At 45.5% G+C, this 13,309-nt stretch overlaps 1 protein-coding gene across 22 annotated transcripts in view; it reads right to left on the bottom strand.

The window, feature by feature from the left end:
* The window catches only part of MAGI1 (membrane associated guanylate kinase, WW and PDZ domain containing 1), a 321,597-nt gene that overhangs the window by 264,461 nt on the left and 43,827 nt on the right, over positions 1–13,309 (bottom strand). Inside the window, exon 1 of one of the 22 annotated variants that reach the window (XM_079317398.1) lies at positions 12,033–12,290. The exons of the other annotated variants lie outside the window; for them this stretch is intronic. Coding sequence (XP_079173524.1) covers positions 12,033–12,129 — 97 coding nt within the window. The 5' untranslated portion in view covers positions 12,130–12,290. Of the gene's footprint in view, positions 1–12,032; positions 12,291–13,309 lie in introns of those variants that run through there. 22 annotated transcript variants of the gene reach the window in all.

Consider the following 13,309-nt stretch of genomic DNA (forward strand, 5'->3'; position numbering starts at 1 on the left):
GGTTTACTGGCAGCCAGTTAACATTTTGCTAATTTCAGAAAGAATGATCACCTTCCTGATTGCTGTTGGGTTTACCAGGCTGGAAACCATTCCCCAGAGCTTTAAAGCAGGGATGCTGCAAGAGGTGAGCAGGAGGATGCTGAGGAGCTCAGCAGCAATTCCAAGCACCCACTGGAAAGGTGGAGTGTATTGATTGTGTGCACAGCAGGGTGGAGGAGGCCAGAAACCCCAGCTCGTGTGCTTGCCAGAAATGAGTTTGCAGTGAACAAGCAAGGTAAAAGGTTAATGAAATACAATTTGAGGAAATAAAACAAGGAAACTGATGATTTTTCACAAGAGCCTGGAGCTGGCTGTGCTAGCTGGAGCCCTTTCCCCACAGAAAGGAGATGTTAGGGGAATTAGGGAAGCAGAAGAGTGGCACAAGGCTGATTCTATTGTCCTGTGGGGTGAACATGTCCTTACAGCAGCATCACCCCATTCCCAGCTGGGAACAGCCCCCACTGTGCTCCATCCAGCAAGGGGCTGGAGGGCTTGCAAGGAAGGGAATGGATATGGAAACTGGGCAATAAAAGCTTACATAACACAAGGTCACACACTGGGTACTGGTTTGGGATTTACTGGCAGGGAGCAGCAGAGTCACCAGTGCAGTGACAGCAGAAACCTTGGTGAGGGGCATCAACCCCAGTGGGGCTGCATCCCCCACAAACTCCAAACACAGTCCTGAAACCTTCAGCCAATGTCTCAACTTCAGAACAGACTTCTCAGAACAAGCAAACAAATCTAAACCAATGGGATAATCCAAATGAGCACCTGTGAGTGTCCCAGGCACAGCAAACTTTACAGTCAGATCCATCACTGTGCTTTATGCAGGAATACATTGCTCAGGCTTCAAATCAAAATTAGCAGTGTAAGAACAGGGTGCATGTTCTTGGTTTGGAGTTTTATTTTTTTCCTTTAAAGGGCAACTGATTTTTTTCTCATGCACAAACTTCCCATACCATATTTATGCCATGACTATGGATTTTTGAAAATCCATTTTTCAAATCATTTTTTCTAGTGTGACTTTACTGAATGCAGATTCCAGACCTAAACACAACTGTTTTCTACTAGTATCTAATCAGGGTATCCTAAACCATATAAAGCAGTAACAGAAATTTAAAAGAAGTTGAAAGGGGGAAAAAACTACCACACAAAAACAAACAGACCAACAAAACACACACACAAAAAAAAAATGCACTGGAGAATTTCACTGCTTTACTAATTCACTCACAAAGTGTGAGAAACACATAAATAATCAAGGAATTTCCCACTGTAGTGTGGGAGCTATTTAAGGACATAAATTCAAGAATATCTATACACAAGCTGCTGTCAGACCAGTCACATGTGGTGGATAGAAAAATGATGTGATATTTGGAATCACTTTTACAACCAGCACATTAAGGCAGCAGCCTTAGGAAAATATGAATGCAATGCAAGACTAAACCAAACAAAACTCCTCACATAATTCACAGCTAAGACTCTGCAACTACTTCACCAGGTGAGTGAAATTAGCAGCCTGACAATTAGGAAGAGGAATAAATCCCCATAAAAACCAAGCAGAAAGGAATTTTCAAGTGTATGACTACAAATTTTTGGCTTCATACACTTGCTGTTGTTACCAATGCAATATGTTTACCCATTTCTCTATGGGATATAAAACTCAACTTGGTATGAAAACAAATCACTGGAAGTCTTGGCAGATTAGTAAATGTCAGATCAAATTAAACCTTCTCCTAGACTATGCAGGGGCTGTACAAATTTATCAGACTCTCACAGATTGTTTGCTCTCTTGACACGAATAGGTCAGAACAGCCCAGAGACAAAAGGCAGCAAGATCAGAAGACTGAAAATGCACAGTTTTGGAAGGCCACTTATAGCCAGGCTTTGTTTCACTGTTAAACTCATTCACAAACAGTTTTGGAGATGGAAAATGCCTCAGCAGATAGGAAGCAGCAAGAGACAGCAGCTTTTGCTCTGGAAGACAGGAGCTGGGCAGCCCACCTTCCAGGCTTGAAGGCTTCAAGCTGTGGCATGCAAAACATAGCAGGGAGGTTTGTAAGGTTTGTAATCTCTCTTTTCTGAGAGTGTTTGTTGTACAGTGGGGACACATCCCTCAAGCTTGGCTGTCAGATTCTGCACAGGGAAGGTAAAGCCTCTGGGCTCCAGCAGCACAACTTGAAGACAGAAAAGGAGAAAGAAGAAAAAGAAAGATTCTGCCTTAAAAAAAGCACCTAATTTGGGTGGAGGATAGCACAACCCAAAGCATTTTCTGCACCTTTAGGAGCACTCTCCTGCAAGCAGGGTTATAAATGCCAACCTGGCCCTTCCCCATCTGTCACCTGGGAATCGTGTGCATTGCCCAACAAGATGTCTGGGGCTGGGGACTGATATTTATCACCAGCCCTTCACAGCAAAGAACAAAATCTCCCCAGCAGGGCCCCCTGATGATCCCCAGAACATGCAGGTGCAAGGCAGTAACAGAGAACAAGTTACAGCTGAGTCCTGCCAGGTATTTGAGCCCACCTGGGAAACACAAGTTTTCACAATTTCAGGAGTCTCACCCATGCACAGGCTGGTCCTGCTCCTGCAGCAAGCAACAGGAGGCTTTGAGTTTGGATTTGCAGAGCCAGAGCAATTCTTGCTGGGATGATCTGTGCCAGGAGAGCCCTTCAGATATGGACTTCCTCCATTTACATCACATTGTATCAGGAGTTAATGACTCCCAATTATACTAAGTGCTTTTTAAAATCATGGAACAATTAGTTCCAAAAAACAAGGAAGTACCAGCGACTTGATTTCTCATTAAGAAGATAAAATAATAAACAAGAAACTAGTTACTTGCCACAGACACCAGAGCACACACTGTTTACAGAAACAATTGTTGTGTTTCTGTCCAGCAGGATCATCTTGTGCTTTTTATTTAAGGAACACAATGGTAAAGAGCACAGAACCATTACAGCACGGAAAGCAGCCATGCTTGGAGGGTTGCTTTGCCTTTTCAAAGGGAAATCAGGAGCACAATAATGTTTTACTGTTATTCTTTCAGAATACACAAGTGAACAATATACTGCATAAAAACAATTCCTTGTAAACAACTTGGACCCTAAAAGCAAACAATACCTCAAGTAATAAAAGGAGTTTATATCCTGAAAGATCAATTATTATTTTTGCTTGTTGATATGAAACAGAATAAACTATTTATGAGAGCTCAAATCATTTAGGAACTATAACCACAATTATCTATAAGTACAGATCATGGCAAGGAACCAGAACTGCAACATAAATATTTAGGTTTTCAATGCAGAAAAGAACACACACAAGTTCTTAGCTATGCTAGGACAGGATCAGAGCACTGCCCTTTCTGGCAGCCACCTAACAACAAGTCAGGGCAAGAATTTCACTATTTTTAGAGAAGGAAGAAATTGAGGAGTATTAAAAAAAAATAAAAAAAAAAATAAAAAAAAATCCAGCGGATTTTTTGCTAAAACTTGCAGCTTGTAAACCTAATTTCCAAAAATATAAGCTGGTCCAAGCTCTGCCCTGACAGAGCAGGAATTTCACCAGAGACAAACCCAATGGCCCCATCTCTCCACAGGGCTCCAGAGGATGGGGAGAGGGAGCAAACAGAGCTGCAGCAGCCACCTGGGGAATACACCTTTGGAAACTCTTTCCAGACTCACTCACTCCTGTCTCTTCTTGCATCTTAGGGAGAAGACAAGACCTGCCCAGGGTTCAGTTAAGCCAGTGCTCAGCACTCCTTACCTGCTGCCTTCTCTCCTGCCTGTGTTTTGGGATCCCCAGCACAGAATGATGAGCTGCTGGCAGAGGGTGTGGCAGCAGGAGCTCCTCTGCTTCATACCTGGGACACTGAGCATGCTCCCACTGCCTCCCTAGCCAGGTTTCAGGGGAAAAAAACCTTCCCTGGAGTAGATTAGGGATGTCCCAGCAGAGGATGAGCTTTATCTAGGATCTGTTTCAAAGTATTTCAATGCTTAGATAAAGCAATGAGCAAAGCACACACAGCCTTAGCTTGTTTTAGCAACTGACTGTGTGAACCCATATAAACAAAAAGCCCTTTAGGGAAAAACTCAGGAGAGCTGGGTCCCATTTCAGGTGCTTACAAAACACACCTGCATGTTTGGTCATGCCTCAGCTTCACATCTACAAGGAGCAGCTGTGAGGGCCTGGTTTATTCCTTCCTCTGCTTGCCTTCCCTGTAGCCCATTTGGATAATGTACAGCCTTTTACAAGGCATTTTTACAATACCTAAGACAACAGGACCTTGACCTCTGTTAGAGCTGCTAAATAGTATCACGTTGCTTACATCACTGTAAACCCAGAACTTTGGCAAATAAGGAACAGCTCCCAACTGACTGCCAAAAAAAGTCTCCTCTAGTATCCAAACAGTGCCAGCAACAGAACCAAAGCTGCTGGAGTTGAGATGTGAAATAGGCAGGATGAAAAAGGCAGGCTGCTTCCCCACAGCTGGAAGTGCACATTTGATCCAGGGACTCTGCTACCCTGCAGCCAAAGATTGCCAGAACTGCATCAGAATCAGATCCAACTTGCACACAGCCTCCTCAGTCACCCCCACTGCTGACACAGACCACAGCTGGCTGCACAGCAGCATCCCCAAAACACACCGTGCTGCACCTCAGGGGAAAATCCCAAACCAGCCAACCTCCTGTAACTGTGCTGTCTATGCAAGAGACTGGTGCCAAGCTGGCCAGAGAGCTGGGACAGGGACCAGGGCACCCCTGACAGCCTGTGCAGTGCCTGACATCCCCCAACCATGATGATGTGCATGTCCAGCCACTGAAATGCACATTTTTAGCATATCTGCATGTCAATTATGACGTTTCCCCAGGTCTTCCCAACCTGTAAATATGCCCTTTTAATTGAGCTGTGTCTCAGGGGGACTAGAAGCAGCTCAACCACACAAAGTGCAGAACTCCAGCCCAGTACTATCAGTACTGGGACCCAGAAGCTGTCAGCACAAGCACAGCTAACACAGGTGTGACCCTGCCCTCTTCTTTCTTCAGATCTCTCCTGGTGCTCACAGGAGCTGTGGTGTGAGACTGGTTCACTTCACTGTGAAATCTAGCACAGGTTAAACTGCCTGAAAAGGCAACAGGAGGGTAGCCTGGAGGATGGAGTGGTGCAGGTGTGGGTTAGCCCTGAGCAGGAGCTACAGCCCTTCCCAGGGGTCACTGCCACCACAGAGCACAGCTGGAGACTGATGCTGAGCATGGGGATCTGGTGATGCCAGGAAAGGGCCTGGCAGCCTCATGCTTCACCACAGAGCAGGGAGAGATCAATGTCCAGCTCACAAAATCAGAAATTCAATATTCAGCTGAAAGTGAGTCTTCCTGTGCTAACGCCCAGCAAAGCAGCCTGAGAACCCACACCAGTCACCACCAGAATGGCTCTGGCCTCCTCCTGCAGAAGAACCTGCATTTGGGACCACAGCAGAGCTCTAGAGACTCAACTGCACTGTCACATATCACTGGAAATGGGAAACTGAGGAACCTCCAAGCACCAAAGGTGCACAGCACACCTCCACCTGCAGCTTGGACATCAACAGCCTGCCAAGACCAAAACCCATGTTTCCCTCAAGAAGCTGCTTGTACTACTCCAGGATTTTGCCTTTTAAAGTCAAACAGTGCAGTGAACAAAGCTTTATCAAGTGCAGCAGAAAATAAACTTCAAAACATACTCCTAGGCACTTGTAGCAGCAGCTTTCAAACAGCCAGGCTGTTCAGCACAGACTGCTGCAACCTCCCTGGTCCCAATACACTCAGTTCTGAGCAAATACAGCACTGAACTTGTCCTTAACAACTTCAGTGCTGCCAGCACTGATGATTTTCACACATATCTGATGGTTTTCTTAAAAAAACTCAGCTCCTGGAGTCATGCAATAAAGAAGAAACACACACTTTTATTAAGGAAAAGGCTTTTAGATCATCTTTTTGCCAAGGAAACAAGAAAAAAAATGAACCTTTACATTACAAAACTAGAAAAATCCTAGAGCAAAGAATCCTTCAACAGTTACTGTTGCTTTAAATCTCAGGAGGAGTGGGCACTAAGTTAAATGATTTTTTTTTTTTTTTGTAGCTTCTCATGAATTACATCTAAGTTGCTTGCACAGATTTTTTGCTTTCAGAAATTTATGCTGTGAGTAATACTGAGCAGTGAATAAACTCAAGGAAATTATGTGCTTTCTCCACTCCTTCAATGATATGAAGGAAGGTGACATGAACAGAACAAACTCCCAATTATCCCTTTAGTTCCTCCTGTCACTACAGAGTGCTCTGTCTTTCAAATAATAAAATTAAAAATTAAATACAGCCTGGAGAGCTCTCAAGGCACAGACAAAAGGCTCCATGTTCTACTGCAACATCTTCTCCCCCAAACCCTACAGATCCCCCAATTTTTGAGATGAAACAGCCACTGAAATCCAGCACAGCATAGCCTGGTGACCAACTCTGAGCCACTCCAGGAAGAGAAGCTCTACTAAAATTAAGGAATACTAATGAAAAATAAGCCTCTGTGCCCCTCCACCAGATTTTTCCAGTACACTTGTAGCAGGTCACTGCAGACAGAATCCTGAGATGGGCTCTGATGGACACAGGTCACTCCCATGGCACCTGAGAGGGTCACAGAGGGTCTCTTGTCCCCATCCAGGATGGCTTTGGTGTGGGGAAAGGGAGATGTGGCATGGCAGCACTGCCAGGAAGGAGTCCCAGCTCAGGGGAGCCCCAGGCCAGCCCCCAGCACGGCTGGTGCTGAGCCTGTGTGTTTGGAAGAGGTTTTTGGAAGTCAGGGGGGTCAGTTCTACCCATGGTACAAGCCTGAGTGAAGCCAGCACTGCTCCCAAGGGGCTGTGCTGGGCTCAGACCATGGCTGACACCATCTGCTCTTCTCCCACCCATTCCCTGGGCCATCACAAGGGAGCAGAACCCTTTCCACAGCTCAGGCTGAACTTGCCACCCTCCTAACCCTGCTTGACCCGAGCCCCTGAGCCACAGGGGGATGAGCTCAGCACAGCCCTTCCCTCCTCTGTGGCTGAGGGCAGGGAAGGACCAAAGCTCCTCCACCATCTCCTGATGCACATTTGAACAGCCTCCAAGGCTGCAGGACTCTCTGGGGGAGGATTTTGGGGACCTCCTCCTCCCCAGGGTGACAGCAGCACTGAGCCCGACCCCACTGCTGCTGCAGCCACAGCAGGAGGAGGCTCCAGGCTCTCCCTGTCCCCATATCCACTCCTCACCCTGGCTCATTAAGATGTTCCTTCCCTCTGCCCCTCCTCTCACTCCCCCAGAACTAATGGGCTCCTCTGCAAGCCCAGCGTGTTCTGCAGAGCACGAAATGCTCCCCTTTTCATACCTACAGAGAAAAGCAAAGTTTTGCTCTAAGTAGAAGTGGCAGCTTCTAATTTAAGACTGTACCACTTGGCCTCTAGGCACAACAAAAGCTACCTATTGCCCATGATGGTCAGCCAGCTCTAATGGCATCTCAACAAGCAATGGCAAATAAAGGTGACTGACTCTGAACTTGCTGGCCCTTGGCTCCTAACTCCTGCTGTGGGCTCACTCCCCAGCAGAACAGAGGCATTTTTTTTAATCACTCCATTAATGCCTTCAACCAGTTGCTGGGAGCAATAACTGAATTAAATTATTTTATCTGCAGCCAGATTGCCTGTGAGGGTAGAGGCAAGGGAGCCTCTGCAGCCAGGGGCCAGAACCCCACATGATCCCAAAAAAGGCTCCTCAGCTGCTTTATAAAACTGCCTGCAGTCTTCCTTGTACATGTGCACATGCATTTACACATGCACACACATGTGCAGGTTGAAGTCCTGCACACTCATTGCAGTGAGCAGCAAGTGTCCTGTGTGCCTGTCCCCAGCCCCACACAATGGTCACAGCTTTGGGGTCCCACAAGCACTGAGGGCTCTGCTCTGTCCCCCAGGAGGACCAGGACCTGCTGCATCCCATTGCCCCATGGCACTGGAACCCAGGCTGAACCAGACACAATTTCACTCCATCAGGAAACATCCCCACCACACAGATCCAGAGCATGACCAACACAGCTTGATCTGCTTTATTTTTCAACCTGCTGAATTGCTAGAATATGTTTAGCTGTTATACACAGACCCCAGATCCATAATCCCACCCTCAGCAGCTGTTACATTTGCTGTGGTACTTACAACAGATGTTACAGCTCCACAAAAAGGTAAAACGGTTGAGAGTCCCAAAATTGGGGCTGGGAGGGGGTGAAGCAGAGCTGGGAGAACCAGCCATGGACGCAGCAATAAAGGGTACAGAGCCACATCACAGCCTAGAGCAGTTTAAGGAACTTCCAAGTATTGCCACAGTGGCATTAAAAAGCTGTCAGCTCCCTGGGAGACAAGCAGCAGAGGCTGGAATTCACTGTTTAAAGGATGATTAAATATAAGTGACTTAAATTATACATTCCCATTGCTGGAACTGACACCATTTAAAACACACCATCTATTCCCCATTTCCTCTGACACTGATTACTACCCACTAAAAGATGAGCATTTTCTTGCAAGCAGTGAAGTACCAAACTAGGGATTTATGAATTGGAGATAATTAAAAGGTTTTGCATTACAAATAGAGTAAAACATTTACATTCCATGGGCCACCTGAGAACACTTAAAGAGTCAAAATGGACATTTATTTTACCTGAAAACATGCCTGCTCTCTATCAAGGCTGCTAATTGAGGCAAGGAAGCTTGCAGCTACTTTACAGCAGATACATAATCAAACATTTGCTGAGCTTCTGAACAACCTGAGAGAGAGCCATCCTTAATTCTTCTACATGGAGCTCTCTGAGTTGCAGCTCCATTAAGCTGGCACAGAAATTGTCTGTTTCTCCTTGATAAATCCACAGAGTGACTTGCAAGCCATCACCATTCAGATTTCACAGGCATGGAGCTGTAGGATTTTTTTGGCTAGCAATGATGGCACTTTACCAGGAGCAAGAAGAAGCAGCACAAGGGATCACCCAAGGCCATGAGGGCATGAACAGTCTCTCCTCCATCCACCAGAGCACCCACAGCCCCTCTCAGAGGCTGCAATCAGCCCCCATTGGTCCAAATTTATGATTTGTGCAGGATGCCAAAGTCTCCACCCCAGTGACATGTGAATGGATTAACACCTCCACTGTGATGGAATTGCAAATGAGCATCTCAATAACTTCAGAAAAGGTCTTTTAAACATGATTTCCCCCCTCCTCCTGAAATCTGCAAGGCAGAAAATACAGTATTGATCTCACTGCCTGGTAGGAACATGATAAGAAACTAATTGAGCACAGAGATCTCAGGGAAGAAATCTCCAAGGAATCTTTTGATTTGAACAAGGACACTTACAAAATGCCAGAAAAAAAAAGCAAAAAAATCAGGGGGAAAATGGCTAATCCTGGATCTTCCCTAACAGACTGTTTTCTCCTGCACTCACAGGAGTGCTGAGCATTGTAGACTTGGAATAGAAGAGGCTCCAGGATACTGGGAGGGAAACTGGCTGCAAGTGTGAGACAGGGAGAGGATCAGCAACACAAACAGCAGCAAACACAAACACTGACTCACAACACAACACATAAACAAGACTGCCAGAGCTTTTACAATTCTAATTCCAACCAAAATAAACAAGAATGACAGTCCAGAATGAGGAAAGGGAGAATGGCAGTGATGGGAGGGGGGTGTGGGGACTCCATCACATTCACGTGTTGCTCCCATAGCATCCCAAGTGAGCAGCTCCAGAAAGAAACAGAGGGAAGATAAATGGGACAGCAGCAGCTTCTTGTGATCTACATCCCTGCTTGAAGTTTTCATGACTGCCCTGAGAGCAGAATTTATATCCCAAAGGCATGCAATAGCCTACTGCACTGCTACTGGTTTTGACCCCTGGCCCCTAAACCAACTCTAGCAACAGAAATAAAAAGTCCAGCTTGGAGGGTTCACCAGTGAAACACACCCTGTGTAGTGGGTGGATGGACAGAAGGAAACAGAGGGGGAGAAATCACACCATCAGCAAGAGGCACTGCTTTCAATGCTCTGCAAATCCTCCACTCAGGCAGATTCACAATTTCTTTTACTCTTGCTTTGTTACCTCCCAGTGAGACACTCCTCCCCAGTCTGCACCTTGAATATTTTTTTTCAGGCAAATCAAGGTATTTTTCTCCAGTAGAAACTAAAGGTTAATGATCATCCTTTTTACAGAAATCTTTTACACATCAGAATAGTGCTGCCTGCACTCAGGCTTATATTTCCAAATACAGCTCCTTCAGTACTCCCTCTCCAGCCTCATTTGCTGCATCTCCAGACTTGCAACCATGCCCATTCCACCTCTGCATCTCCAGACTTGCAACCATGCCTGTTCCCCTCCTGCCCTGCACTGCCCAGCTCCCCTTGGTGCAGCAGGAAGGGATTGCCAGCCCTGCCTTACTCACAGAGTTTCTGCAAGGATGACTCAGAGATTGGAGTCTTTTCCTCAAACCTGAGGACAGTGCTAGTTTGTTTGGGCCCCACCATCCAGTACCACCCTGGCTGCAGCACTCCATCACCCAGCTCCTGCTCCCTCCCCTTCCCTGTGCCTCACCACTGGAACCATGCTGCTCACAGGATGATCCAAATCCTGCTCCCAAGCCTCACTCACATCTCCAGCCCTTCTCACACATTAATGAGTTACCCCATTAAAGAGAGAAGTTAGTTGGACAGATTCACCTATTTAAGTCAGCTTTTTTTTGGGGGGGGGATCCCATCCTGCTCTCTGCTGTGAAAAAAGCTTCCAGGAACTTTTTTGAAGAACCAGTGTAATATTCCTTGATCTTTCATTTTCTGTGTCTTTCCTTCTCCTCCCTTTAAAGGTCCAGAGTGGGTTTTGCTTTGCTCTTATCTCTCCACCACATCCCCTGGGGAACATCAATGACAATCACTAATGACTGAGCAGTGTTCAGAGCTTGCTGAAACTACATTTTCCTCATAATTGTACCCAAAAATAATTTCACCAAGTCCAGCTGATGTGAATATTGGATAATATATTCCCTGTTTGACAAAAGAGGACTGAAGCAGAGGAAGCACAGAGCACATCCACCTCTTGTGACCCTTCATCCCTCCAGACTTGTTCTGCTCCTCTGTCTTTTCTCACACATTCTACCTTTCTGTATAAAAACTTCACCCAATTTAGAAGCTTTCAAGTAAATGGTTTTTCCACTAGAGGGCACAAAGACAGTTTCTCCTAAATAAAAACTAATGTTAGAAAAATTAATAAAATAATTACTAACATCTCAAAGGCATCGCAAACTTGCATAAATGAACACTCAATAAATCAAGATGTAGTTCCAGCTCCCCAAGTACTACACCACCATAAAATGTCTCATTGAGACTGAAAGCATAAAAATCCCAAAGTGATGCTACTCAAAAATTTCCTATATCACACTAAACAGTTTATCCTGTGATTTCTATGCTTCCCCACTATTCCTCACAGACCACAACATGAACACAGCAAAACAAACAGAAGACCCATCCTTGCATTTTCTAAGGTAAAGTTACCCAAACTTAGCTTCAAATCAACTTTTTAATGTTTCCTAGCTCAAAAGAAGCTTTATACCAGCACTCTGTTTGCAGATACTTTTGGTGACTTAAGTCACTTCCCAACACATCTTGGGCAAATTAAAGAGATTTTAGCCTTCAGTGCTCCTCTATTCAGACCAGCTTTTCACATTTAAACCTTGTGAACTTTCTACAGGTTGTACCTATGCCCATAACACAATTCTCCAGTCGCTCAGTAAGGAACAGTGTAAAAACACAAACTCCATAGGAAAGCGATCAAGTCAAGCGCTCGGTTACACAAACCCAACGAGTGGGATGACAGCGATAATTCCAGAGCACTAACTATGCCAAGAGCACTGTGGCTCTCGGGGTCCCCCAGCCCCAGAACAGCCCCAGCAGGGCATGCCCTGCCCAGACTCACCTTGCTGGCTGCTGTGCTGCCTGCATCCCTCGCTGGCGGGGCGCTGGGAGAGCGCCTGGTACCCGACCCGTGTGCGGGTGCCCACGCTCCCTTCCATGGCCAGCTGGCCCCAAAGCTGCTCCAGCCCAGGGCAGGCAGCTCTGCTCTCTGCCTGCCACTGCCTGGAGGGTTTGGCTGGAGCAGAGTCAGCCCCAGACTGCTGCTAATGGGAGAAGAGGGACAATAGCGATGCGCAGGTGCTTCCTCCCATTTAAAGTGTTTACTTGTGCAGTGACGCTGCTGTGGATCAGATCTGCATGCTGCTCCACAGAGTTCAAAAGGCAGCACGTAACAAAAGGAGCCCTGAAATGCTGCTTATTAAATTAAAGTAGGGTTTTTTTTTTTTTCTTTCTTTTTAAGCTCTGCTTCCTTTGCCAATGCCAAGTAAGAGGGTTTTTTCCAAGCATACAATAACAGCGGTTTCAAATGGGAAATGATACATACTGTATCAAAACAAAACACCAAGCCTAACACAAAAGCAAAGAGTTTATCAGTGTATCTTCTGCCTAGGCAGCAGGCTCCTATGGCATGGCAAAGACAATTCCATCAGCCAGGAGAAGGGCAAACTCAAGATCCATGCATGATGTGAGAAAAATTAAAAAGATCAAGGAAGGAAGGGGATAGCTAAGCCACAACTGCAAGCTAAGGAAAACATCAGTCCAAAAGAGCAACAAAGGCATATTTGTTTCAGGAGATAAAACAAGCAATTCAACTCTATTCCACATTAAATCCTTTGGCTTAGGACTGCAACAGGGACCCCAAAAAAAAAAAAAAAAAAAAAAAAAGTGAGCATCTGAAACTAATTTTGTTGTTCTAAGTTTATATTACACGAATCAAGATCCTTACTAGAGAAGCCAGGCACTCAAATCCATGCTTGGATCTTGTACATGGGAAGTATCAGATGTACTGAATGTCTTACAGTTCTCTCTACTTTGTGAAGGCCCAAAGATACTCATCACTTAACAGTAAAATAATAATAACAGCAAGAACAATAATAAAAAATGTCAAGGCACTTTTTCAAGTAAATAAATTAAATCCAGCTTCATAGACAATCATCTGTGAACATCAGTCCTCCCAAAAGCACCACCTCTACTGTTTGAGAAGTTTCAAATAAAGTATATTTTATATTTAAGATTCTGCAACCTGCAGACTGCACCTCATTTTCACACAAAGCTACACCTCAAAGTGCCAGACATGCTGAAAACAATGCCACACACACTCTTATTCAGCCCCATTCT

Source organism: Erithacus rubecula (assembly GCF_903797595.1).
Source record: "Erithacus rubecula genome assembly, chromosome: 13".
Lineage (NCBI taxonomy): Eukaryota > Metazoa > Chordata > Aves > Passeriformes > Muscicapidae > Erithacus > Erithacus rubecula.